Below are 27,516 nucleotides of genomic sequence, written 5' to 3'. Positions count from 1 at the left end.
CGATATGTAATTGACATAATGGATTATTTCACTCAGTGAAAGTATTTTGAGATTCATCCATGCTGTAGTGTGCAAGAATAGTTCATTCATTTTTAGTGCTTAAAAGTATTGCATTGTATGGATATATTCACAATTTACCTATTTGCCTGTTGTTACGAATGCTATAAATATTTGTGTACAAACCTTTTTATTGATGTGGGCTTTCATTTCTCCTGGCAAATGCCTTGGAATAGAATGGCTGATTTATATGGTAGATGCACATTTATCTCTCAGACTGTTTTCCAAAAGATTCTTTTTCACATTCTCACCATCAGTGTATGAAATTTCCATTTCCTGTACATCCTTAACAATACTTGGTATGTCAGTCTTTTTAATTTTAGCCATTGTAATAGGTAATGGTTTCTTGTGGTTTTAATTTGTATTTCCCTAGTGGTGGTGAGCATCTTTTTATGTGCATATTTGCCATTGATATATCTTCTTCGATAATAGTCCGTTTAAAATTTTTGCCCATTTAAAAAAATTAGGTTGTTTGCTTTCTTATTATTATATTTCAAGAATTCTGTGTATATTTGGATTACAAGTTCTTTTTATCAGATACATGCTTTTCATATATTTTTTGCCAGTCTTTGGCTTATCAGTCTCTTGACAATACCGTGGATGAGCAAAAATTTTAAATTTTGATGAAGTCCATTTTGAAATTGTTCTTTACAGACTGTACTTTTTGATGACTCAAGGTCACACATGTTGACTCCTTTGTTTTCTTATAGGCATTTTATAGTTTTAAGTTTTACATTTAGGTCTATGATCCATTTTGAGTTAGTTTTATATAGAGAGCAAAGTATAGACTGAAGTTCATTTTGCAAATTTACATATTTAATTGTTTTTGTACCATTTGTTGAAAAGGCTATCCTTTCTCCACTTGCTTTTGTGCTTTTGTCAAAAATCAGTTCATATGTATATGGACCTATTTTTGGACTCTGTTCTGTTCCATTGATCTCTTTGTCTTAATGCCAATACAATGCTGTTTTGATTACTGTAACTTTAGAAGTCTTGAAACCAGATAATGTTAATTTTCCAACTTTGTCCTTTAATTATGACTATTTTTGGTCCTTAGCATTCCCATGTGAATTTTACATCAAAGTGTGTATTACAAGAAAAATACTTGCTGAGATTTTGATTAGAATTGCATTGAATCCATAACAATATTGCCTTTTGTCCATGAACACTATATATTTCTTATTAGTACTTGTGCTTGGTATTGTTTTTGTAAATGTAATTTTTGATTATTTATTTCTGGCATATGGAAATACAGTCTTTTTTTTTTTTTAAATCATGTATCCTGTCACCTTGCTAAACTCACTTGTTATCTGGTAGGTTTTGTTATTTTTTTTTAAGATTCCATTAGATTTTGTCATTTGTGAATGAAAGCACTTTTACTTCTTCTCAATCTAGATGCCTTTTAACTCTTTTTCTTGCCTTATGGCAACTACCTTCAATACAAATTTGAATGTAAGTGGAAACACAGCAAAGGAAATCATCAACAAAAGGAAAAGAAAACCTGAATGGGAGAAGCTATTTGCAAATGACATATCTGATCAAGTGTTAATACCAAAATTTATAAAGAACTCATACAACTCAACACTAAAAAAATAAATTCCAATTAAAAATTGGGCAGAAGACCTGGATAGCAAGTTTTTCAAAAAAGACATACAGATGGCCAACAGACACATTGAAAGATGCTCAGTGTCACTAGTAATCAGGGAAATGCAAATCAAAATCACAGTGAGACATTCTCACACCAGTCAGAATGGCTAGTATCAAAAAGACAAGAAATAAAGGAGCCTTGGTGAAGATGTGGAGAAAAAGGAACCTCCATGCAGTGTTGGTGGGAATGTAAACGGGTGCACTCATGATGGAAAAGCCATATGGAGGTTCCTGAAAAACTTTCATTTCTGGCTATATACCCAAAGAAAACAAAATCACTAATTTGAAAAGATGCATGCACCCCCATGTTCACTGCAGCATTTTTTATAATAGCCAAGATATGGAAGCAGCCTAAGTGTTCATTGATAGATGAGTAAATATAGAAGGTGTGGTACATATAGACAGTTGACTATTATTCAGGCATAAAAAGAAATGAAATCCTACCATTTGGGACAACATAGATGGACCTAGAAGATGTTATACTAAGTGAAATAAGTTAGAGAAAGACAAATACTATATGATTTCACTTATATGTGAAATCGAAAAAAAACAACCAAACAAAACAGACATAGACTCATAAACACAGGTAACAGACTGGTGGGAGCCATAGGAGGGGTGGGGAGTATAGGTAAAATAGGTGATGGGGATAAAGAGGTACAAACTCCCAGTTATAAAATAATAAGTCATAGGAATGAAAACTACAGTATAGGGAATATAGTCAATAATACTGCAGTAACTTTGTATGGTGACAGATGGTAACTACACTTGTAGTCAGCAGTTCATAATGTATGTGGTTTTTGAATCACTGTGTTATACACCTGAAACTAACATAATATTTATCAACTATACTTCAATTTAAAAAAAATAATTCAAGTGTTGGACATTCTTCGTGTTTTCCTGATTTTAGGGAGAAAACATTAAGTCTAATGTTAACTATAGGTTTTTGTAAGATACTTTTTATACAGTTGAGGAAGTTTCTTTTTATTCTTTGTCTTGAGCATCTTTAAGAAATATATTTTGTCAAATGTTTTTTGTGTAGCTACTGAAATAATCATGTTTTTCTTCTTTAAGTCTAATGTAATGAATTACATTTTTTTTTGAATGTCAAACCAACTTTGCATTCCTGGGATAAACTCCACTTGGTCATGATATATTGCCTTAAAAAGTATTGTTGGATTCAATCTGCTAAAATTTTGTTTGAAATCTTTACATCTATATTTATAAGGGAAATTGTGGTCTGTAGTCTTGTGATGTCCTTGACCTTTATAATGTCTTATGTTCTTATAATGTCTGTGTGATATTTTGTAATACAAGTATATAGTGCTATACATTTTTCTTCAAGCCTTGCTTTAGCAGCATCCCTTTAAATTTATTGAGACATTTTTATGGTCCTGAATATGGTCTATTTTGGTAAATGTTTTATGTGTACTTGAGAAGAAGGTGTATTCAGCTGTTTGGTGGAGTTTGTCTAAATGTTAATTGTTTAAAACTTAATGATACTGTTCAAGTCTACTGTATCTTTGCTGGATTCTGTTTCTTTGTCACATCAGATATTGACAGAGCACTGTTGAAACCTCCAACTGTTATTGTGGATTTGTCTATTTTCCTTTAAGTTCTGTCAATCTTTGTTTCATGTAATTTGAAGTTGTGTTATTAGGTATATAAACACTTAGGATTGTTATGTACTCTTGTAAGATGCCTTCTTTATCCCTGATAATATTGTTTGCTTGTAAATCTACTTTATCTCATATAGTCATTGTAGCTTTCTTTTGAAGAATTTAAACTTCTTATATATATTTTTTTTTTCTTTACTGTTATTTTGTTTTTTCTTTATCTTTAACATTTGTCGGACAGCATGTAGTTGGGTCTTGGATTTTAAAATTGATCTGATGATGTTTATCTTTTAATTAGGATTGTTAGACCATTTACTTTCTTTAAATTACAATAACAAAGTTTTATTTCTTGCTCACATTTATGTTCATCTCAGGCTTCAGGTTGAGTGTATCTTTGCTGCATACGTCTTCATTCCAAGACCAGTGATCAGCCCCTATTCAGGATAGACCAGACTCATGGCAAATGGAAAAGAGATACAGTGGAAATACCTTAAAATATCTTCTGTGGGGTGGTACACATACTTCTACTTAGATTTTAGTGACCAAAGCAAATCACGTAACCAAACCTTAAGGAGTAGGAATTAGACTCTTCTTGCAGGGATGGATCCAAGAAAATATATACTCTATTATTATTGTTTCAGCTCCTTTGGTGTATTGTTCTTTTGCTTTATTCACCTGCCATAAAATCTACCTCTAAAGTACAATTTAATGGTCTTGGTGTATTTACAAAGTTGTGCAACCATTACCACTATCCAATTTCAGAACATCTTCATCACTCCCTGAAGAAACTCTCTGTGTGTTAGTCTTCCCTTTCAACCTCCTTTCAGCCCCTGGTGATCACTGACATACTTTCTGTCTCTATGGGTTTGCCTATTCGGGATATTGAATTATAGTTTCATATATGGAATCATATGACAGGTATGTTTTTTGTGACTGGCTTCTTTTCACTTAACATAGTGTTTTCCTGGTTTTGAGGAGAACAGATCATTTACATTTAATGTGTTTATTGATATGGTTATGTTTAAATCTGTCCTGTTATTTTCTACTGTTCTTTGTTTCTTTTTTATTTTTCTTCCTTCTTTTGACTTTAAGGTACATTTTATATGATTCTGTTTTATTTTCTTTGTTGATTTGTTATAAGTCTTTGTTTTGTTGTTTTACTGGTTGTTTTAAAGTTCATTATATACATCTTTGACTTATTACCATCTCCCTTCAAGGGATCTCATATTTAACATGTAGTTTAAGATCTTAGAATAGTACCTTTCCATTTCTTCTCTCCAATCCTTTGTGCTAGTTGTCATAATTTTACTTTTGTATATGTTATAACTGCATACTATGTTACTGTTTTTGTTGCAACAGTCAATTATCTTTTAAGTGAGATTAAAAAATAATATAAGTAATATATTTACCTTATATAGTTTCCATTTTTGGTGCTCTTTGATTCTTTCTTTAGCTCTAGATTTCCAACTGATGTTATTTTCCTTCTCCCTGAAGAACTTCCCTTAATATTTCATTTACTGTGGGACTCCTCTTACATCTTCATTTGTCTTTGATTTTTAAAGATATTTTCTCAGTACAGAACTCTAGGTTGACAGGTTTTTTTCTGTTACTTTTATGTTTCATTGACTTCTCTCTTAAATTGTTTTCATTGGGCAAGCTGATGGATCCTTACCATTGCTCCTGTGTATGTAATACCTTTTTTTCCTCTGTCTACTTCCAACATTTTCTCTTTATCCCTGGTTTTAAGTGATGTGATGCCCAGGTTTCTCATTGTAGTTCTCTTCGTGTCTCTTACATTTAGGTTTTGTTGAACTTCTTGTAGAATTGTAAGTTTTCCTCAAATTAAGAAACTTTTCAACCATTTTTTCTTCAAAAAAATTTTTTCCCTTTCTCTTTTCTTTAGTGACTTTAATTACACAAATAGTCCACTTGAAATTATTTCACAGCTAATACTGTGTTCATTTTTTTAGAAAATTTCTATTGATATGTATTCAAGTTCACTAATACTGTCTTCTGCTGTCTAATTTGTCATAATCCTACCTAGTATGTTGTTCATCTCTCACAATGTAGTTCATCTCTAGAAGTTAGAGTTGAGTGTTTTAGTATGTCTCTATTTAAGTTTTGAACATACAGAAATAGTCATAATGACTTTTCATGGCCTTGTCTGATAGTTCTAACATTTCTATCAATACTAGTTTGCTTTTGATGAGTTGCTTTTTCTTCTCATTATTGGTTGTATTTTCCTATTTCTTTGCATGCTGGATTATATTTGATTAGATGCCAGGCATAGTGAATTTTACCTTGTTGGTTGTGGCTATTTTCCTATAAATATTCTTGAGCTTTGGAGAGGATTAAAGATGGCGGCTTGAGAGGTGAGACAGAGACCTCCTCCTAAAACCTCAAAATATAATTAATACAACTAATCCTGAAAGAGCAACAGGAAAGAAGGCTGTGCCAGACTGCATATACCTGGAGATAAGAACAGACCTCACGAAACAGGGTAACATTCCAAAGCTGTGACCTGATGGTACCCAAGCCCTTCCTCCACCCCAGTTCACCAGCTGGAGGAAGAGAAACAGAGCCAGGAGGGAGTGCAGGCCTGGGACTACTGAACACCCAGCCCTGGAGATCTGCTCTGGGAGCATGAAACTACATTGCATAGTGCTCTGGTGATTAGTGCAGTTAGAAAGCTAAGACAGGTGGAATACCTGGAGAGACTGAGATTCCAGCTGCTTGTGGAAAACAGGGATCGATATCCGGCTGATTTGGCCTGGCAGTCTAAGAGAATAACTAAAAGTCAGAGGGCTGCTAAAGGTGCAAGGATTGCACAGAGCTTACTGCTTAGGAGAAAGGACAGATAGATGAAATTGTCTAGGTGTACTCTGCCCAGCAGGATGGAAACTTTCTTGATCTTCAGGTGCTCCCTGGCTGGCTACACAGCTCCAAGGCCCCCCACCATGATGCGCAGCCTGCTGCGCCATCCTCCCAGCCATCCTGCAACTGGCTGGCAAACCAGCAAACCCTGCCCTGGTGTTAGACCAGCAAGAGGGAATCCCCACCTTCACAGCAGCTACACACTCAAAGGGTAGAGGCATACACCTGTGTGTTCAGCTGACTGGTTCTTGCAGTGGAGACAGGCACAGCAGTGAGGAAGCAGGAAACAGCTCTTTCCTCCCCTCAGGCACCAATACCACACCCCTACGACCTCCGACATCACTCCAGGGGCTGAGCAGCTCAAGAGAGTAGAGCTTCTGGGCAGTAGAGGGCACCACATACAAATATGAAATGTCAAAGGAACCTGGTTCAAAGCAAAATCTCAACAACACCAAAAAAAAGGTTCGAGTGAGACTGAGCTAATCAATCTTCCTGAAAGAGATTTCAAAATAAAAATCATAAACATACTCCTGGAGGTACAGAAAAATATTCAAGCACTCAGGAACAAATTTAGGACGGAGATCTAATCATTGAGGAACACAATGGGAGGGTATTTAAAACAGATTAGATACGGTGGAGGAAACGATAAATGAAATAGAAATTAGAGAAGAGGAATTCAAAGAAGCTGAGGCACACAAAGAAAAAAGGATCTCTAGGAATGAAAGAATACTGAGAGAACTGTGTAACCAATCCAAATGGAACAATATTCATATTATAGGGGTACCAGAAGAAGAAGAGAAAAAGGGATAGAAAGTGTCTTTAAGGTAGTAATTGCTGAAAACTTCCCCAAATTGGGGAAGGAGATAGTCCCTCAGGCTATGGAGGTTCACAGATCTCCCAACGCAAGGGACCCAAGGAAGACAACAAGACATATAATAATTAAAATGGCAAAGATCAAGGATAAGGACAGAATACTAGAAGCAGCCAGAGAGAGAAAAAAGATCACATACAAAGGAAAACCCATCAGGTTATCATCAGACTTCTCAGCAGAAACCTTACAGGCCAGAAGGGAGTGGCATGATATATTTAATGCAATTAGGCAGAAGGCCTCCAACCAAGAATACTTTATCTGGCAAGATTATTTAAATCTGAAGGAGGGATTAAACAATTTCCAGATAAGCAAAAGGTGAAGGAATTTAGCTCCCACAGACCATTTCCACAGTGTATTTTGGAGGGACTGCTATAAATGGAAGTGTTCCTAAGGTTAAATAGCTGTCACTATGTAATAAAAAGGGATAGACAAAGAGTACAGAATATGATACCTAATATAGAAAGAATGGAGAAGGAAAATGAGGGAAAATAAAATAGAACCTTTAGATTGTGTTTGTAATAGCATACTGAGTTAAGTTAGACTCTTAGATAGTAAGGAAGTTAACCTTGAACCTTTGATATCCATGAATCTAAAGCCTGCAGTGGCAACAAGTACATACTTATCGATAATCACCCCAAGTGTAAATGGTTGGAATACACCAATAAAAAGACAGAGTCACTAAATGGGTAAAAAAATAAGACGCAGGTATATGCTACCTACAAGAGACTCACTTTAAACCCAAACACATACACAGACTAAAAGTAAAGGGATGGAAAAATATTTCATGCAACTAATAGGGAGAAAAAAGCAGGAGTTGGAGTACTTGTATCAGAAAAAATAGACTTTAAAGCAAAGAATGTCACAAGAGACAAAGAAGGACATTACATAATGATGAAGGGGTCAATAGAACAAGAGGATATAACATTATAAATATCTATGCACCCAACGCAGGAACACCTACATATGGGAAACAAATACTAACAGAGAGTTAAAAGGGGAAATAGAATGCAATGGATTACATTCTAGGAGATTTCAACACTCACTCCAAAGGACAGATCAACCAGACAGAAAATAAGTAAGGAGACAGAGGCATTGAACAACACATTAGAACAGATGGACCTATCAGACATCTACAGAACTCTACACCCAAAAGCAGCAGGAAACACATTCTTCTCAAGTATATAAATCATATACTACACCACAAAAAGAACCTCAGTAAATTCAAAAAGATTGAAATTGTACCAACAAGCTTCTCAAAGCACAAAGGTATAAAACTAGAAATAAATTATGTAAAGAAAACAAAAAAGCCCACAAACACATGGAGGCTTAACAACATGCTCCTAAATAACCAATGAATCAATGATGAAAATAAAACAGAGATCAAACAATATATGGAGACAAATGACAACAATAAATCAACACCACAAAATCTGTGGGATACAGTGAAGGCCATGCTAAGAGGGAAGTATATTGCAATACAGGCCTACCTCAGGAAAGAAGAACAATCCCATTTGAAAAGTCTAAACTCACAATTAAAGAAACTAGAAAAAGAACAACAAATGAGGCCCAAAGTCAGTAGAAGGAGGGACATAATAAAGATGAGAACAGAAATAAATAAAATCGAGAATAATGAAACAATAGAATCAATGAAAACAAGAGCTGGTTCTTTGAGAAAATAAACAAAATAGATAAACCCCTAGCCAGACTTATCAAGAAAAAAAGAGAATCTACACACATAAGCAGAAGCAGAAATGAGAAAGGAAAAACCACTACTTATACCAGAGAAATTAAAAGAATTATGAGAGAATACTATGAAAAATTAAATGCTAACAAACTGGATAACCTAGAATAAATGGGTAGATTTCTAGAAAAATACAACCGTCCAAAGCTGATACAAAAACAGAAAATCTAAACAGACCAATCACTACCAACGAAACTTAATTAGTAATAAAAAAACTACCTAAGAACAAAATCCTTGCGCCAGATGGCTTCACCGCTGAATTTTATCAAGCATTTAGTGAAGACTTAATACCCATTCTCCTTAAAGGTTTCCAAAAAGTAGAAGAGGAGGGAATACTTCCAAACCCATTGTATGAAGCCAGCATCACCCTAATACTAAAACCAGGTAAAGACACCACAAAAAAAGAAAATTGCATTCCAATATCCCTGATGAACATAGATGCAAAAATACTCAACAAAATATTAGCAAACTGAATTCTAAAATACATCAAGAGGATCATACACCATGATCAAGTGGGATTCATCTCAGGGATGCAAGGATGGTACAACATTCGAAAATCCATCAACATCATCCACCACATCAACAAAAAGAATGACAAAAACCACATGATCATCTCCATAGATGCTGAAAAAGCATTTGACAAATTCAACATCCATTCATGATAAAAACTGTCAACAAGATGGGTATAGAGGGCAAGTATCTCAACCTAATAAAGACCATATGTGACAAACCCACAGCCAACACCATACTTAACAGTGAGAAGCTGAAAGCCTTTCCTTTCAGGAACAAGACAGGAATGCCCACTGTCTCCACTTTTATTCAACATAGTTCTGGAGGTCCTCGCCACAGCAATCAGGCAACACAGAGAAATAAAAGACATCCAGATTGGGAAGGAAGAAGTTAAACTGTCCCTATTTTCAGATGACATGATATTGTACATAAAAATCCCTAAAGAACCTACTCCAAAAGTACTAGATCTAATATCTGAATTCAGCAATGTTGCAGGATACAAAATTAATACACAGAAATCTGTTGCATTCTCATACACTAATGATGAACTAGCAGAAAGAGAAATCAGGAAAATAATTCCATTCACAATTGCATCTAGAAATAAATCTAACAAAGGAAGTAAAAGACGTGTATTCTGTAAACTACAAGACACATGCAAGAAATTAAAGAAGATACTAATAAATGGAAACACATCCCGTGCTCATGGATAGGAAGAATTAATATTGTCAAAATTGCTACCCTGCCTAAAGCAAGAGATTCAATGCAACCCCTGTGAAAATACCAACAGTATTCTTCAACGAACTAGAGCAAATAGTTCTAAAATTCATATGTAACCACAAAATACCCCGAATAGCCAAAGCAATCCTGAGAAAGAAGAATAAAGCTGGGAGGATTACACTCCCTGACTTCAAGCTCTATTGCAAAGTCACAGTAATCAAGACAATTTGGTAATGGTACAAGAGCAGACCCATAGTCCAATGGTACGGACTAGAGAGCCCATATATAAACCCAAGCATATATGGTCAGTTAAGATACGATAAAGGAGCCATGGATGTACAATGGGGAAATGACGACCTCTTCAACAGCTTATGTTGACAAAACTGGACAGCTGCATGCAAGAGAATGAAACTGGATTATTGTCTAACTGTATACACAGTGGTAAACTCAAAGTGGATCAAAGACCTGGAAGCAAGTCATGAAACCATAAAACTCTTAACTCTTAGAAGACAGCATAGGCAAAAATCTCCTGAATGTAAACATGAGCAACTGTTTTCTGAATGCATCTCCTCAAGCAAGAGAAACAAAAGCAAAATCAACACATGGGAGTACATCAAACTAAAAATCTTCTGTACAGCAAGGATTCTATCAACAGATCCAAAAGGTATCTTACAGTATGGGAGAATGTATTTGTAAATGACGTATGTGATAAGGGGTTAACATCCAGAATATATAAAGAACTCGCATGCCTCAACTCCCAAAAATCATATAACCTAATTAAGAAATGGGCAGAGGATATGAACAGACAGTTCTCCAAAGGAGAAATTCAGATGGCCAGCAGGCACATGAAAGGATGCTCCACATCACTAGTTATCATGGAAATGCAAATAAAAACCACAATAAGATATCACCTCACACCAATTAGGATGGCAGTATTGAAAAAACTAAGAACAACAAATGTTGGCAAGAATGTGGAGAAAGGAGAACCCTCCTACTCTGCTGTTGGGAATGTAAGCTAGTTCAACCATTATAGAAAGCAGTATGGAGGTTCCTCAAAAAACTAAAAATAGAAATACCATTTGACCCGGGAATTCCACTCCTAGGAATTTAGCCAAAGAAAACAACTTCTCAGATTCAAGAAGACATATGCACCCCTATGTTTATTGCAGCACTATTTACGATAGCCAAGATATGGAAGCAACCTAAGTGTCCATCAGTAGATGAATGGATAAAGAAGAGGTGGTATACACAATGGAATACTATTCAGCCATAAGGAAGAAACAAAGCCTACCATTTGCAACAACATGGATGGGGCTGGTGGATATTATGCTCAGTGAAATAAGCCAGGCAGAGAAAGACAAGTACCAAATGATTTCCCTCATTTCTGGAGCATAATAACAGAGCAAAACTGAAGGAACAAACAGCAACAGACTGACAGCATCCAGGAAGGGATTAGGGGTTGCCAAAGGGGAGTTGGGGAGGGCAGGTGGGGACGGATGGAGAAGGGGATTGACGGGTATTATGATTGGCATACATGGGGGGTTTATGGAGAAGACAGTGTAGCACAGAGAAGGCAAATAGTGACCCTGCAGCATTTTACTGTACTGTTGGGCAATGACTGCAATGGGGTATGGCAGGGACATGATAACGTGGGTGAATGTAGTATCTGCATTGTTTTTTCATGTGAAACCTTCATAAGAGTGTATATTAATAATACCTTAATAAAAAAAGAAACCAAAAAGAAAAGGAATATCCTTGAGCTTTGTTCTGGAGTACAGTTAAGTACTTGGGAAGAGTTTGCTCAGGAGTGCTATAGAGCAAGACCCTTTTGTATGTGCTATCCAATGGGCCTTGAAGCAGGTTTTCCAGTTGACCTGGACTTGGGTGTGTGTGTTGGGGGATAGATACTCTTCCTGGTTCTGTGTAAATGGTGGCCTCTGTTAAATCTAATTTTTTGAGTGTTTTTTTCTCTAGCCTTGTGTAGTTTCCAGCTGAATATTTAACAGGTATCCTCCCTCAGTTTCTGAAGATCTTGTTTGTATATGTCTTACCTCTAAGATACTTTGTGCCATGAGCTCTCCTCAGGCCCTCAGCTCTATCTCAGTTCAGAGAGTGCGCTAGGTTCTGTGTGAAATTTTTCTACCCATGCTGGAAACTCTCTCAAGGCAGGGAAAACGGGCATCATAGGGCTTACCTCACTTATCTCCTGAATTTCAGAAATTGCTGTCAATTGTTAATCAGTTACTGTCCAAAGTCTCAAAAACATAATTTTTGTATGGTTCATATATTTTGTCCCTTCTTTTTTTGTTGTTTCAAGGGAGAAGGTAAATCTAGTCTATGTTACTCCATCATGACAATAATTTAATAATGTTTTTTATAAAGTTTTACATTTTTTTTTGGCATGAGAAGTCTGAATATGATTAGAAAAATTTACGCTTTTTGACAATTAGATTTAGGAGTTAATGCAATATATAAATATATTCTGAATGTTACCTCTGCTCAGCTTTTAAAAAATATATATTGTTGAGGTAATTATTGAAACTTTTGCTTCAAAAAGACCTGTCCTCAGGCTTGGTCATCCTATTGAGGTGGTGACAAAAACCAGTCATGAAAGAAATTCTCTGGAAACAGAATTTAGCAATTGGAGATTTTGAACCCAAATCAGACACATAGAAGAGGACCGTGCTTTAGCCCATGCAAACCTGGTGATAGAAATTGTCCTTTTCTGATTATGATTTCTTAGAAAGTGCTTTTGAAGAGTTTTCTTTGTCTCAGCATTTGACAAGTAAGGTAGAAGTCTTGATGTTCCATATGATGATGACTTTATGTGGGTTTAATATGTTTATGTGTGTATTGGCTATAACTTTTTGCCTCTTTGTTTATTACTACATTTGAAAGATTTGTGCAAAATATTTTGGTTGAGGTTTGAAGAGGAGACAGCCTTCTAACATACTATGTAGATTGGCTGAGTTTCTTAGATAAGATGAACTTGTAAGAGGGTCATGAAAAAGCAGAGTGGATTGCTGTGTTTTATGAAGGCAGTTTTGAGCAAATAGATCTTCAGAGAAAAGAAAATGACAGGGACTACTAAAGAGAACAAAAAGAGGTATTGTGTGAAAAACTTAGTAGGGTGTGAACCTAGGGGAGGACTGGCAGAAAAAGTGATTACAGATAGTGTTAAAGGGCATAAAGGATTTGTAAGTTTTGAATTGGTTCTTAGATTGAAAATAGTCTGCACAAAAGATGGATTTTGGTACCATTTGCAACAACATGAATGGAGCTGTAGTATAATATGCTCAGTGAAATAAGCCAGGTGGAGAAAGACAAATACCATATGATTTCACTCATCTGTGGAGTATAAGAACAAAGCAAAAACTGAAGGAACAAAACAGCAGTAGACTCACAGAACCCAAGAATGGACTAACAGTTATCAAAGGGAAAGGAGGGATCAGGGGAATAAGGGACATTATGATTAGCACACATAATGTACGGGGGGCCACAGGGAAGGCAGTATAGCACAGAGAAGACAAGTAGTGACTCTATAGCATCTTACTACGCTGATGAACAGTGACTGTAATGAGGTATGTCGTGGGGACTTGATAGTAGGGGGAATCTAGTAACCACAGTGTTGTTCATGTGATTGTATATTAATGATACCAAAATGAAAATCTAAAAAAAACGAGTTAATGTGTTTCTACAAATAAATAAATGAATGAATAAATAATATAATAATAATAATAATAAAGCATATTTAGCTTTAAAATACAAAAAAAAAGGTGAATTTTGGTGCTGAGTTTGTAAGTGACCAAAACTGAATTTATTTTGTAGTTGTGAACTAAAATATACAAAGCACTGTATTAAAAATTTTGAGGTATGGGTATAGATGAACTTTTTTCCTTGTAATTCGCAGGTTATTCCAGAATACCAGATCTGCTTGGTGTATATGTTAACAATCAAACAGTGATTACTAGAGTTGTGTAATGATGTTTAGAAAAGAGATTTCAATAAGTAAGAATTTGAAAAAATAAGAGTAGAATGTTGTTGTCCTTGGTTCTTGTGTAGAATTACTCAAAGCTTTGTACTTTTTTGAGTTCACATTTTGAGTCTCTCTCAAAAAAAAAAACTGTGAAAACCCAGAATCTATGGGAAGCATTTATGTGTGGAGACTGGGTGAATGTTGTGATATCTTGTTTTGCCTTAGGAAAACAATCCGGGTGGGAAAACACATCTCTCTGACTGTAATAAAAAATAAAATAACAGAACACTCAGGTCTGGCTCACCCTCCCCTCGTTCTGCCCTACTACCACACCAGTGTATTAAGTCCAAGGAAAAATTGCTAGAATAATAACTAAATTTCCGTTGACCACTTCTGTGTTTTGTAATGTAAATATGCGAGTTACATACCTAAAGTAACAATTATGAGGCATATCTAGTACTTGTAACAGGGGAGATACTTCATTTAGGATTTTTTCCTTTCCTTCCCCAAGTGTACGTGAGTCTCCAGGTATGTTACTAACTCTGTTTCAGAAAGTATAAAAATGGCAGTATTTTAGAAAATTGAAATTTAAGAAGTGTTAAAATAGCAAATTCTATAAAGAAACTGTTTTTCTTTCCCATATTTTATTGCAGTTATCACTGTTTAAAAACCAGTGCATGTGGCAACCCCAAAATGATGTGAAGAAATGGTTCATAGTGTCAAAGATCTGTTTGATGAAAGTTAATAATTGACAGCCTTAAAGTTGAAATGGGACAGCTTTTTTCTTTTCTATGTGTTAAATGTTTTTCATTTTAAAAATACAAAGGCTTTGGCAAAGATGAATTTGAGAAGGTAAGATTGAAGTGTGGTAGCAATGCATTTTAATTAAGGAGGTGAATGTTGCTAATTTATATTTTGAATGGGTCATTTTTTGTGTGTTTTGAAAGTTTGACATTGCATCCATGTTTGTTTCCTTTTCCATTCTATTATTTGGAATTAGATTTTGCTTTTTAGCAGATTTTCGGGGGTGAGATATCTGAATAAGGAAATGGGTTCTTTTAACTAACGTAGATGTATTCTATTTTATTTTTTGAGGAGGGCAAGCAGGACTCTTTGAGACCTTAATTGGTTTATCTTTGTATCTTACCATCTAAGTCTGTACTCTCCAATGTGGTAGCCACTCCATGTGTGGCATTTGAGCACATGAAATATGGCGCATCAAAATTGTAATGTGCTTTAAGAATGAAATACAGACTTTAAAGGGTTGATTTAAAAAAAAAGAATATTTCATTAACTTAAGAAAATAGATTACAAACAGAAGTATTTTGATATTTGATAAAAATAAATTATTATAATTAACTGCACTCTTTCTTTTTATTTTAAATATGGTTACTAACCACCATTTAAAATTATAAGGGGCTTGCACTGTATATTTCTGTTGGACAATGCTGATCTAGGTGATCTGATTTTTTGCCTTATGTTTGTAATTTTACCACCACTGAGGATACTGTCTATAACAACCATGAAAATTAAGGAAGTAAAAAACATTATTTTCAAGTTTCTATATTAAAAATTTTTGTTAATCACAGGGAGGCCTTTAGACCTTCACTCAAGCGCTTCTTTTTCATTGAGGATTGTTTTATTTTTATCAGTTGTTTGATTTCCTGAGGAATTTTATGATATAATTAATTAAAGGAATTTATTGTGTTATTCTTTCTCTTGCAACTAGCTTAGCTTCAAATCATCAGTTTTCCAAATGTCCAGTCCAAGAAGTTAAAGTCTGCTCTGCTTGTCTGCCCTGGAATGTTTGTGTAAAGTAATCTCTAAATAATCAGTTTCAGATCAGAATATTTGGGAGAGTGCTGCAAGACTTTTATTAGCTTTTTCTGAGACTTCATTTTAAAGAAAGAAAAGCAAAGCTCCTGTGCTTTCAGAACTGGAGAGACCCTTGCCATTCAGGCACCTCCTTTCTGAGCCATCTCTGAATTATTTTCTGTGTCAATTCCTTGTGTTTTCTCTTAATTCTTTCTTTTTGTTTCTCTTGCTTTGAGATATTTTTATGCTTGATGGTGTTGATAGGGTGTGACTCCTGAGTCAAGCCTGTTACTTTGTAGCTACTGGTTTGCCTTGCTTTTAGCTAGCAAGTTGCTGTCTTTCTCCCAGCACATCATATCCTTTTTCTTGGTGTAACATTACAGATGTTTGATCCCTATGTTTTAAAAAGTCACTCCCTCTGCAATAAGCCACAGTGTATTTAGCTTTCCAGGAATTTTTCTTATATAAAAATTTTCTTACTTGGCTTTCTTAGATCCTTTCTTAGCTCTTTGTAAATTATCTTAGCAGTTTACACATTACCAAATGGCATGTTGACCTGTTGCTGTTGTATCCTGATCTTTTAGTTCTGGTATCCATAGGAAAGTATTATGCTTAATACAATAGGATACTCAAAAAGTTTATTGTCAACTGTTTGCAAATATAGCAGCCCCACCACCACCCCCTTATGTGTGGGATACATTGCAAGTCCCCCACCCCCATTGGATGCCTGAAACTGGATAGTCCCAAATCCTACACATACTATTTTTTCCTGTACATACATACCATTGATAATGTTTAATTTATTAATCAGATATCATGAGATTAAAAACAATAATAAAATAGAACAATTATAACAATATGCTATATAACAGTTATGTGAATGTGCTCCCCCTCTGTCAGAATATCTTACTATTCTATATTCACCCCTCTTCTTGTGATGACTAGATGATAAAATGCCTATCTGTGTGTTGAGATGAAGTGAAGTGAATGACACAGGCATTGTGATGCAACATTATGTTGCTATTGACCATCCGAAGATACGTTAGAAAGGGTTCATCTGCTTCCAGAATATGGTTGATTGTGGGTAACAAACTGAGGAAAGGAAAAACATGGATAAGGAGAGACTGCTGTAATTGCCTGATTTCTTTTTGTAGGCTTCACCCCTCTTCTGAGCTTCAGACTTAACTTTTTTCAACTGCTGTGCTTATCTACATGGATGTCCTCCAAGTATTTCAAACTCCAAATGCCAAAAATAGAACCCATTCTTTTTACTCTCCTTCTTTATATTTTTCAGTCATAGTATCGTAGAAAGAGAGACTTTTTCTTTAATGTTTATCAAATATGTGCTGCCTCACAAAAGCTACTCTGTTTTTTTCTCAAGCCCATCATGTAGTGCACACTGCCATTTTCCTTAGATAGGTGGCCCCTTGGTGAGAAGGTATAATTCTTTGTAACAAAGCTATGTGAAGGTAGTCCAGGATAAGGCCCAAACTAGTCTCTGTGTTGGCATATTCCCTATTCCTTGTTCTGGAAGTAAGCAGACCTAGACTTTCTCCATCCCTGATATTGCTTAAGTCCAACTGATGATTGCTTTTAGCACCCCACCTCAGATAATGTAGGGCTGCAGCCATTTCAAATGCTGCCCTTAGAGCTGCAGCTACACTAAGAGAAACTTAGAGTTGCTTAGTTAGGAGAGTGACGATTATATATTCCTCAGTCAGTTGAGAGCCAGCCTCTGATGTTGGCAGCTTTCTAGAAGGGTGAACAAATTTGGGCTCGTGACATATTTTATAGCAGTGGCTGGTAAGAAAAGTCTGTAAAGAATTGTCAAACAGTTCTTTAAAGTGGTTGCACTATTATACATTTCTGACATCAGCATATGAGAATTACAATTGTTCCCATCTCAGGCCATAGAAACCTGTGGGGAATCCTTTGATTATAACATACAGTATTCCTGTTGGGCCGGTATTCTTTACGTTTAATCTGATAAATTTCTTTCTATATTCGTCATAAGGAAATTATGATGGGGTTGGAAGGTGATTTCCTTTTTGCATTAAATCCATGTAAGGCAGTGAAGCCATGTGCTCTGAGAAGGGGAAAAATATGAATAAGTTTTGAATAGATGTCTCAGTAGCCCACGGACCTATGAGTAATACTGTGTTACCATTTTCCTAGTTGCCAGGCTCAAGTCTTTGGAAACTGTTGACATTTTCGAACAGTGTGCACTCTCCTCTACCATGTGCAAGTACCTTAATTATATTAAAACTAGGTGGCAACCTGTTTAGGAGTTTTCCTGAGTTGTTTCATGACCTCTTCAAGCAAAAAAGGAATATAAATATATAAGATTCTAACCACACATTCTAGAGTCAATATGTAAATTCTTTTCCAGCGTTCTATGACTAAGTAAGTAGCTCAGTGGGGAGAGACTTGATAGTACCAATTCAAGTATTACTTCTTCTGAAATATTTTTCAACTCTATGACAGAAGGACTTCTTCATTGTATCTGTAACATAAATTCTAACGTTTTTCTTTAGGAGATTCTAAAATTTGCTAGAATGACCAATACATTTGAAAATAAATGTTTATACCTTCCTTTCTTTACAAAATAGATAACACTTAATATGTAAAAAACATTCCTTTACAAAGTAATAGTCATGGTTTTTAAGAGTTCTGAAGGACTTCCAATAACAAAAAGCAGTTTTTCACCTAATTCTCACTACTCTCAGTGTCATTAACCTGAGACTATTTTTAAAATAAATTTTTATAAAGTTAATATATTATTTGTAATCAGAGAAATGCACAGTTCTGAAGTGTACAGTTTGAGTTTTAACAAATGTATACACCTGTTTGTAACCCACAAGCCCATAACAGACAATTTCAATCTTAGAAAATTCCCGTGATCTCAGGAAATTCCCTTGTGCCCTTTTTAGCAACTCTACCCCCCTCAAACTTCTCTTCGGATTTTTATTGCCCTAGTTGTATTTTACGTGTTCTTCTTTATATCACAGTTTTTTGAGCTATAATTCATATACCATGCAGTTCACTCATTTACACTGTAAAACATTCAGTGGTGTTTCATTTATTCAGAATTGTGCAAGCATCACCACAAGAAACTGATTATTTGTTAGCAGTCACAGCCCATCCCTCTTCACTCCACTTCCTCCCATTCCAGTCCTCAGTGACAACTAATCTATGTTCTGAATTCTAGTTATAGAATATATAGAATCATACAATACCTTTTATTTTCTGACTGGCTTCTTTAACTTAATGTTTTCAAGTTTCATCCATGTGGTAGCATATATAAATACTTCATCCCTTTTCATAACTGAAAAATATTCCATTTTATGGATATTGTACCAGTGTTTTTTAATCCATTCAACACTTGATGGATATTTGGATTGTTCCCACTTTTTGGTTGTTAGAAATAATGCTGCCTTGAATAGTCATTGTATAAGTTTTGTGTGGACATAGATTTTCCTTTCTCTTGGATATATATCTAGGAGTGAAATTGCTGGTTCATATGGACAGTCTAGGTTTGACCATTTGAGGAGTTGCCAGATGTTTTCTGAAGTGGTTTTACCATTTTATGTTACCATCAGTAGTGTCTTAGGGGTCCTGTGTCTCCATATCTTCACCAATGCTTGTTGTTTGTGTTTTTGAATATAGGCATTCTAGTGGTTATGAAGTAGTATCTCATTATGGTTTTGATTTGCATTTCCCTAATGATTAGTGATGTTGAACATCTTTTCATCTGCTTATTGGCCATTTTATATCCTTGGAGAAATGCCTGTTCTGATTCTTTGCCACTTTTAATTGGGTTGTTTGTCTTTAATATTAAGTTGTAAGTTCTTTATATACTCTAGATACAAATCTTATGAATTGCAAATATTTTTTCCCATCCTATGGGTTTTCTTTTTACTTCTTGATAGCATCCAGTGAGGTACAAGATATTTTTAAATTTTGATGAGTACAATTTATATATTTGTATGTATCAGCAGTGAATATACCAGAATTTGATGATTTGTTTTTCTGGATATTTGGGTTGTTCCTGGGTGTTGGCTATTATGAATAAAGCATCTATGAACTTTTGACTGCAAGTCTTTTTGTGGACATGTTTTCATTTCTCTTACTGCATCATAGGAAAATGTATTTAAGTCTGTAAAGAATTGTCAAACAGTTCTTTAAAGTGGTTGCACTATTATACATTTCTGACATCAGCATATGAGAATTACAATTGTTCCCATCTCAGGCAGCAATCTTGAGAATTGCAGCCCTTCTAATGTGTACGTAGTGTGGTTTTAACTTACATTTCCCTGATGACTACAGATGTTGAATGTTTTTCAGTTGCTTATTGGCCACTTGATTATCTTGTTTCGTAAAGTGTCAGTTTAAATCTCTTACTCATTTAAAAAATGTGATGTTTGTCTTCTTAATTGTTGATTTTAAGAGTTCTTCGTATATTCTGGATACTAATCTTTTGTCAGATATATATGTTGGAAATATTTTTTCTCAGTCTGTGGCTTACCTCTTCAGTTTTTTCATATCTTTTGAAGAGCAGAGCTTTTAAGTTTGATGAAGTCTAGTTGTTTTTGTGTGTGTGTGTGTGGTTTAGTGTTTTTGTTTTTTTATTTGGGTATTATTACTCTACAGTTACATGAGGAACATTATGTTTACTAGACTCCCCCCATCACCAAGTTCTCCCCACATTCCCCATTGCAGTCATTGTCCATCAGCGTAGTAACATGTAGAATCACTACTTGTCTTCTCTGTGTTGTACAGCCCTCCCCGTGCCTCCCCACACACACATTATACATGCTAATCATAATGCCCGCTTTCTTTCCCGCCTCCCTTATCCCATCCTTCCCACCCATCCTCCCCAATCCTTTTCCCTTTGGTAATTGTTGGTCCATTCTTGGGTTCTGTGAGTCTGCTGCTGTTTTGCTCCTTCAGTTTTTTCTGTTCTTATACTCCACAGATGAGTAAAATCATTTGGTACTTGTCTTTCTCTGCCTAGCTTATTTCACTGAGCATAATACCCTCTAGCTCCATCCATGTTGTTGCAAATGGTAGGATTTGTTTTCTTCTTATGGCTGAATAGTATTCCATTGTGTGTATATACCACATCTTCTTTATCCATTCATCTACTGATTAGTTTGTTTTTTAATAAATTTTTTTATAGTGTTTCCTTGTGTCCATTAACAGATTTTGCCTATTCAAGGTTGTTAAGACTTTTTCTTTTCTTTTCTTTTTTTCCAAGGAGTTTTATAGTTTTAATGGTTATATTCATAGCTGTTGTCCATTTTGAGTCATTTTTGTATATCAAGGGAGTTCAGTCAGGGACAATATCTTTAAATGATGTCTTTACTTGGAATATTTCATTTTTAAGTGTTTTTCATAGTTTTGTATATTTGTATATTTTATTTCCATTTCCTCTGAAGGTGAATGGCTTAACTGCTTTCTCTAACCTACCCATGAATTCACTTGGCATCCCTGTTTATACTGAAAATTACAATTTGGTGATCTCTGAGACCTTTCTGACTCTCTAAAGGCTTTCTTTGTAGACACTTTTCCATCTATACTTCTGTGAAATCTCGAATTTATGTTTAGCTTGGGTAGTATCATTATTTTCTTTTAAACTGCTTGTTTCTCTATTGATGGTAGTGATGCAGTTTATTGGGATATGGCAAGCATTCAGTGAATAACTAAATGAGCTGAAGAACTTAGATTCAGGCTATTTCAGTAAAGTTTGTTTGCTATTACATTTAGAATTCTTAGAGTTTAGAGTCATATAAAATTACAAACATATACTAAATTTACCATAAGATATATTATGGACCTACTGAAATAATTTTGTAAGAAATAATTATGTAAAAAACGGTATTTAAAGCAAACCATCATCATTAGTAATTTTTTTAAAATAAAAAACATAGCTAGTAGTTAAACCTTAATTTGGCTGTTTCAAAATTTTTGCTGTTTCTAGCAATATTTGGGACATATTATTTAAATTATTGTTACCATGAAAATAAATTATACCAAGAATAAGGATAGAATTTGTTCAGTTTATATATTGTATTATCAAATATGACATATCTTGAATTTGAAGATATTTTTAATATGAGGGTTCTAATTTTATTTCAGTTCAGTCAATATTTAATGTGCTTTGTACTGAGCTGAATGCTTTCAGGATATAAACATGGGTAAGATATAAATTTGGCTGACAAAGGGTATTTCTCTAATCTTCTAAATAGGACTTTACCCATATGCTTCTTTTCTTTATTAGTTTTTGTATATCCCAAATTAGTTTAAGGAGTATTTCTTTTACACTAAACAGATGACTTTTTTGAAGGAGTTACTGGAAGTAAGTAGTAACCATGTTATATACAGAAATAGATCTTTTAAGACTCTTACTTGAATGATGTAATTTATATCTTTATAATGACAAAGCCACATTTTCCAACCTTTTTTTTTACAGTTTGTGTATATGTGAAAGAAATAATGGAATTGATGTGATGAGTCATGAAACTGATCTCTGAAGTTATCTTAACCCATGTTTTTACAAATGAGGAAAAAGCCTAAAACAGAGTTGCAAACTCAGAGGCCAGCAGAGCCTTAAGAGTGAAGAGGTCTCCATCTAACAGTGCAAAGCCCAGTGATAAATAACAGCTTTTAGTTGACCTGAGTTGTTTGGAGGTAGTAGGGACTGTGGAGACTGAGACTGAATTAAAATCCTTGCTTATCTAAAGAGAGAAGCTCCTCTGTTATACCCTGTTGTTCCTGTGAAGGGAATATGAGACTGGTTTTGCCCTACCTTTCTATCTTTTAAGAGAATCCAGAATTGTAAATATATACAAATGTATGTGTATATAAACAAATCAATGAAATCTTGCAGTTTTAATATTAGTAATTATTCTGTTTTTTACACGAACACTGGACCAAGCAAAACACTTTTTGTTTGGACAGATTTATTTTTGGATGAAGCAAAAAAAAAAAAAAAAAAAAGTTAAGAGAAATTTGGTTAATTTTGTGGCCCTGCCTTACTCTTTTGGCCCTGGACACAGTATAAACATGATAGGATTAGATCTTCCATAAAATTTGTAGACCTCTTCCAAGCACAGTTTCTTTTTTCCTAAAGCCCTCTCAACCACTTTTCTCACTGGAACATTTCTTCTAATTTGAATTTTTAGTGGAGATGAAGGGAAATTATAGTGAGACTAATAGCACTAAAATATTTAACATAATTTACTATCAAATTTTGATTGCTATGCTTAGATAAAAAAAATACAGCAGTTCTATAGATGACAGCCAAACTTACTGAAATTGTGCATGTTTTAAAACCCTGCCTAAATTGCTGTAGTGAAGCTGTAAGTATCATCATTACTTTTATCTAGTATCACTGTGATACTAGAACTTGAGCAATTTTTAAATTATATTTTAGATTGTTAGAGACGGATAGTAAGTCTTTAAGATCTGTAAATGGGTCAAGAAGAAACAGTGGCTCCTCACTTGTATCAAGTTCATCAGCCTCTAGCAACCTCAGTCACCTTGAAGAAGATTCTTGGATTCTTTGGGGAAGAATTGTCAACGAATGGGAAGATGTGCGCAAAAAGAAGGAAAAGCAAGTTAAGGTATGCCTATTCTCTGTTGAAGTTCTTTCTATTAATCCCAAAGGGCATAAGGCGTGGATTAATAGAGTATTTTAAAAAGTCAGGTTCTAGTACTTGCCAGGTGCTATAATAAAAAGCTCTGCTTTATATGTTTCATTTATTTGTGCTCATGGAGTTTTGATTTGTAGATATCAGTTGTTATAGAGGTCTCCTAATTGTAGAAATATATATTTGAAATTATTTTGAAAATTAAATTCTCTCATTTTATAAGTTCAGAAATGAAGTTATGACATTCTACATCCTTGAATTATCAGTATTTTACTTTTTTTTTTTTTTTTTTTTTTTTTTGTCTAAAACAGCCCTTTGAAAGATGATAGTAACTGTTCTGTCATTCACAGTTCTGCAGATTATCCAGTTCTTTAGAGGCCCTACCTACTCTGAGTGAAATGACAAAGAATTTATCCATGGCATTGTAGTCCCCCTGACCAGAATGGGATATACTCAAGGGCCAAATCTTCATGTTGGTTGAAAGGTTCCCTAGTCTTATTGTAAAAGAAGCTTTGTGAATTATAAAATCAATAAAGTCTTCCACTCCATCCCAACACCCAATAGGTTGTCTTTGTATTTTGAGATAGGAAACTTAAATGATTCGTTACAAATTTTTTATTTTACTTTTTTACCTTTAGGAACTTGTTCATAAAGGGATACCCCACCACTTTAGAGCAATAGTTTGGCAACTTTTATGCAATGCACAAAGTATGCCAATTAAGGATCAGTATTCAGAACTCCTGAAAATGACCTCACCTTGTGAAAAATTGATCCGAAGGGATATTGCTAGAACTTACCCTGAACACAACTTTTTTAAGGAAAAAGATAGCCTTGGACAGGAGGTTTTATTTAATGTAATGAAGGTAAGTTCAGTTTACTCATTCTTTGAATTGAAATCAATTCTGATAAGGTTGAAATTAGTATGTTTCCCACAGTGAAGCCTGAACTCTCACTCCAGTAATCAGTTGCTTTGGCAATAAATTTGGCTTTAACATGATTTCTGCTTTAATTGTGATGCTACATTACTGTCTGATTTTGGGAACTTAAAAGAAAATTTATCACATTCCTTGATATGAGTTGGTCAAAATAAAATAACCTATAAATTACTATACCATAGAGAAAGCCTTTATGCAAATTTTTCTGTTTGCTTTGGCTAGTGTTGTTAAGAGCTCCTAGTCCTTACAAGTGTGTGTTACTGTATTTTTCTTCAGTATTGCCTTTTCCCTTCCCATAGTTCCTTTCCCTTCCAGATACCTCTGTGAAAATTGATTCTTATTAAACCATTTCAATTTGACCCGTGCTTTACCTTAACCCTCTCTAGTTTTATCTTTGTCAGATATACATTTTAAATGATTTTTAAGTTCTGTTAGTTTCCTGACTACAAATGCCTGTATTTTGTTGTCCTTAAGATCTGTCAGTTTCTAATTAGGAAATTGTCAAAAGAGAATTTTAAGTAATAAATCATTTACCTTTAAAATAGTAGGATAAAATGTACAGCAAGCAAGCAAGAGCTTTTCTAGAAAGTGTCTTGAATCCACCTTCTCACTGTTTTTAGGTTTTTAGAAAATATGGCTGTAATGTATCATTAAAGTATTTTGAACATTTTTTACTTTTTAGGCATATTCCTTAGTGGATCGTGAGGTTGGTTACTGTCAAGGAAGTGCTTTTATAGTTGGATTGTTGCTTATGCAGGTAAGTTAGTACAAGTATTAAATGTCCAATTAAGTTCTTGATTAAATTTGGATTGGAGAACTTAAATATCACCCCTGTTTCTATTAAGTATAAGTGGATATTGGATATTTTTGCAAGGTATAACTTAATTAGGGATATTTATAATTTGCACTTTAAAATATTTAAAGTGTTAAAAATAATATACAATAATATCCCCCCCACTAAATGAATTTTGGTTTCTCAGTATCTACATTTGGGCCATAATGCTCTACTAAAGCCTGTATTTACTTTAAATCTTAATGTATATGTCAATATGTATTGAGTAATCTTTCCCAGCCATGGAGCACATGATTAAAGTGTTGCTTTGAAAATCTTACTTATGTTGTACAGTGTGTTTGGAAATTTATTCAGGGATTTTGTTCACCACAAAGCTGAGGGCTTGTTATGCTTATCTTGTTAAAGGCTCTAAAATAGAGGTAGCTAGTCATTTTTATTGCCCCAGATATATAACATAGTTTTCCACTGGCAGTGACTTATTTTGGAGTCAGTTTGGGTGGGGTGTTTTCACAAGTCAGGGACAAGACAATCATAGCTTTGAAGTGAAATGGCACATAGTGTTATCACTTCAGCCTTGTTTAAATGTTTTTTGAAAGTCCCATCATACTCTATATTTAGTCTCAGACTAAAATATAGCCTGAAAAAAAAACATTGGCAATACCTTGGTTTGGGTCTTACTGGCTGATTTATGCATCTGAGTTCTGCACTGAGTTCTGTGAACTTGGACTATACTATTTAATGTTTCTGAGCCTTAATTAGGTAGTACTATATACTTTCAGATTCATTGTGAGGGTCATGAGATATGATATATGTAAAAGCCAGGCAGGGTGTTTCGCATATAACAGACATGTAATAAATGTCCAGTGACTTGGTAGATAAAAGCAGAGGAGGAATCTGAAACTGTTTCCTTGTGATTTGCTTCAGTTTCTCAACAGTTCTGCCTGAGTTTTAAAGCTCTGTAACTGTGAAGCATATACATTATTATTTTCTGAGTAGCAAAAATTTGATATCAGAGACACTGGCTTATAATAAAAATGATTGATTTTTACTTTGCTTGTAACAGAATTGCTCCCAGTTGTTGTTGCAGAGTATTTGTTCTTTTCTAGGTGACATTAGGCTATAAATAAAGAAACAAAGTTAAAAAATTAGATTTGTTAATGTTGAGATACAGCTGTTTTGCAAAATTGTGATTTTCCTTATTTTTAATTGGTTAGTATTGGTAAGCCTTTTACTGTTAAGCTCAAACATCCCTATTGTCAATCCTGAATTCTTTACAATTCCATTCCTTTTATGTTCATATCTGCTCCAAAATAACCTTTCACTAGTTATTTCTGTTGAGCATCTAAAGAGCAGTTTTTGTACTTCCTTGAGGTACCAATCTCAGAACAGCTGACCTAGCTCTTTAGGAATCCTAAAGGACCAGTACACTTTCCTATAAGACACTGTAAGCAATGCTGTTAGTAACATGCACTTTTCATTCAGTGATTGACTTACTTAATGATTATTGTCACTGGCAGCTAATATACTACCATAACAATAATTATTTAATAGGCCAGGGCCACAAGCTAGAAAGGTGGGGTGCAAACTAGATTCAAAAGCCCCTTCTTTGTTTTTAAAGTTTCTTTTCTTATACTCTATACTATATTGCCTCCCACACATTAGCTTAGAATCATAAGTCAAAGAGTCTGATTCAAAAATGTTTGCAAAGTTAGCTTATTTAGTACATGTATGTAGTACATGTTATGTTAAAATAGTTAAAAATGCTGGATATATGTTTTGTGTATCTTAGTAGTGCTATAAAATTAGGAAGATATTGTCCCCATTAGACCTTTGCAAAAGACATGGATTCTTATTAACTCAGTATTATAGAGAAAGTGTGTGGCAACACATTGCTCTAAAACTTCTGTGTAGGTTTCTTTCTAACAAAGGAATGACTGTAAAACAACCGGGTGATTATTCTTCATATTTGTATTTCACTCATTGTCACTCTTTCATTTGGTGACCATTGTTGCAGTCTTTTTGCAAAGGACCTAATGATTATATTTTTTCTATCTAATTTTGGTCTTTTTTTCAATCACTTCAACTTATTTTTTAAAATATCACCTATTTTTAAACCCTCCTCCAGTTCCTAAATCAATTTCAGTGGAGAGAGGGAGTGAAACTTTTTTTATATATGTTCAGAAGAAATTCTTATAAATCAAAGAATTGATTCATTCCTCCTGTGACTGGCATGAGGAGTATGGGGGAAATGTGGAAAGGGGAAGGTAGTGGAGGAGATGAGGTTAGAGAAGTATTTAGGGGTCAGGTCATGTAGG

The 27,516-nt window shown here is 34.6% G+C and overlaps 1 protein-coding gene across 7 annotated transcripts in view; it reads left to right on the top strand.

Annotated features, from left to right (window-relative positions):
- EVI5 (ecotropic viral integration site 5) overlaps positions 1 to 27,516 on the top strand; it is a 219,898-nt gene that overhangs the window by 23,112 nt on the left and 169,270 nt on the right. For 6 of the 7 annotated variants that reach the window (XM_036998074.2, XM_036998073.2, XM_036998077.2 and 3 more), the window contains exons 3-5: positions 23,257 to 23,446; positions 24,112 to 24,336; positions 25,091 to 25,165. In XM_036998074.2, coding sequence (XP_036853969.2) covers positions 23,257 to 23,446; positions 24,112 to 24,336; positions 25,091 to 25,165 — 490 coding nt within the window. Of the gene's footprint in view, positions 1 to 14,659; positions 14,859 to 23,256; positions 23,447 to 24,111; positions 24,337 to 25,090; positions 25,166 to 27,516 lie in introns of all 7 variants that reach the window. The other variant, XM_036998076.2, reaches the window with a different exon arrangement.

Source organism: Manis javanica, chromosome 4 (assembly GCF_040802235.1).
Source record: "Manis javanica isolate MJ-LG chromosome 4, MJ_LKY, whole genome shotgun sequence".
Lineage (NCBI taxonomy): Eukaryota > Metazoa > Chordata > Mammalia > Pholidota > Manidae > Manis > Manis javanica.
Note: the sequence above shows the minus strand (reverse complement) of the source record. Positions and strands in the feature narration are given on the sequence as shown.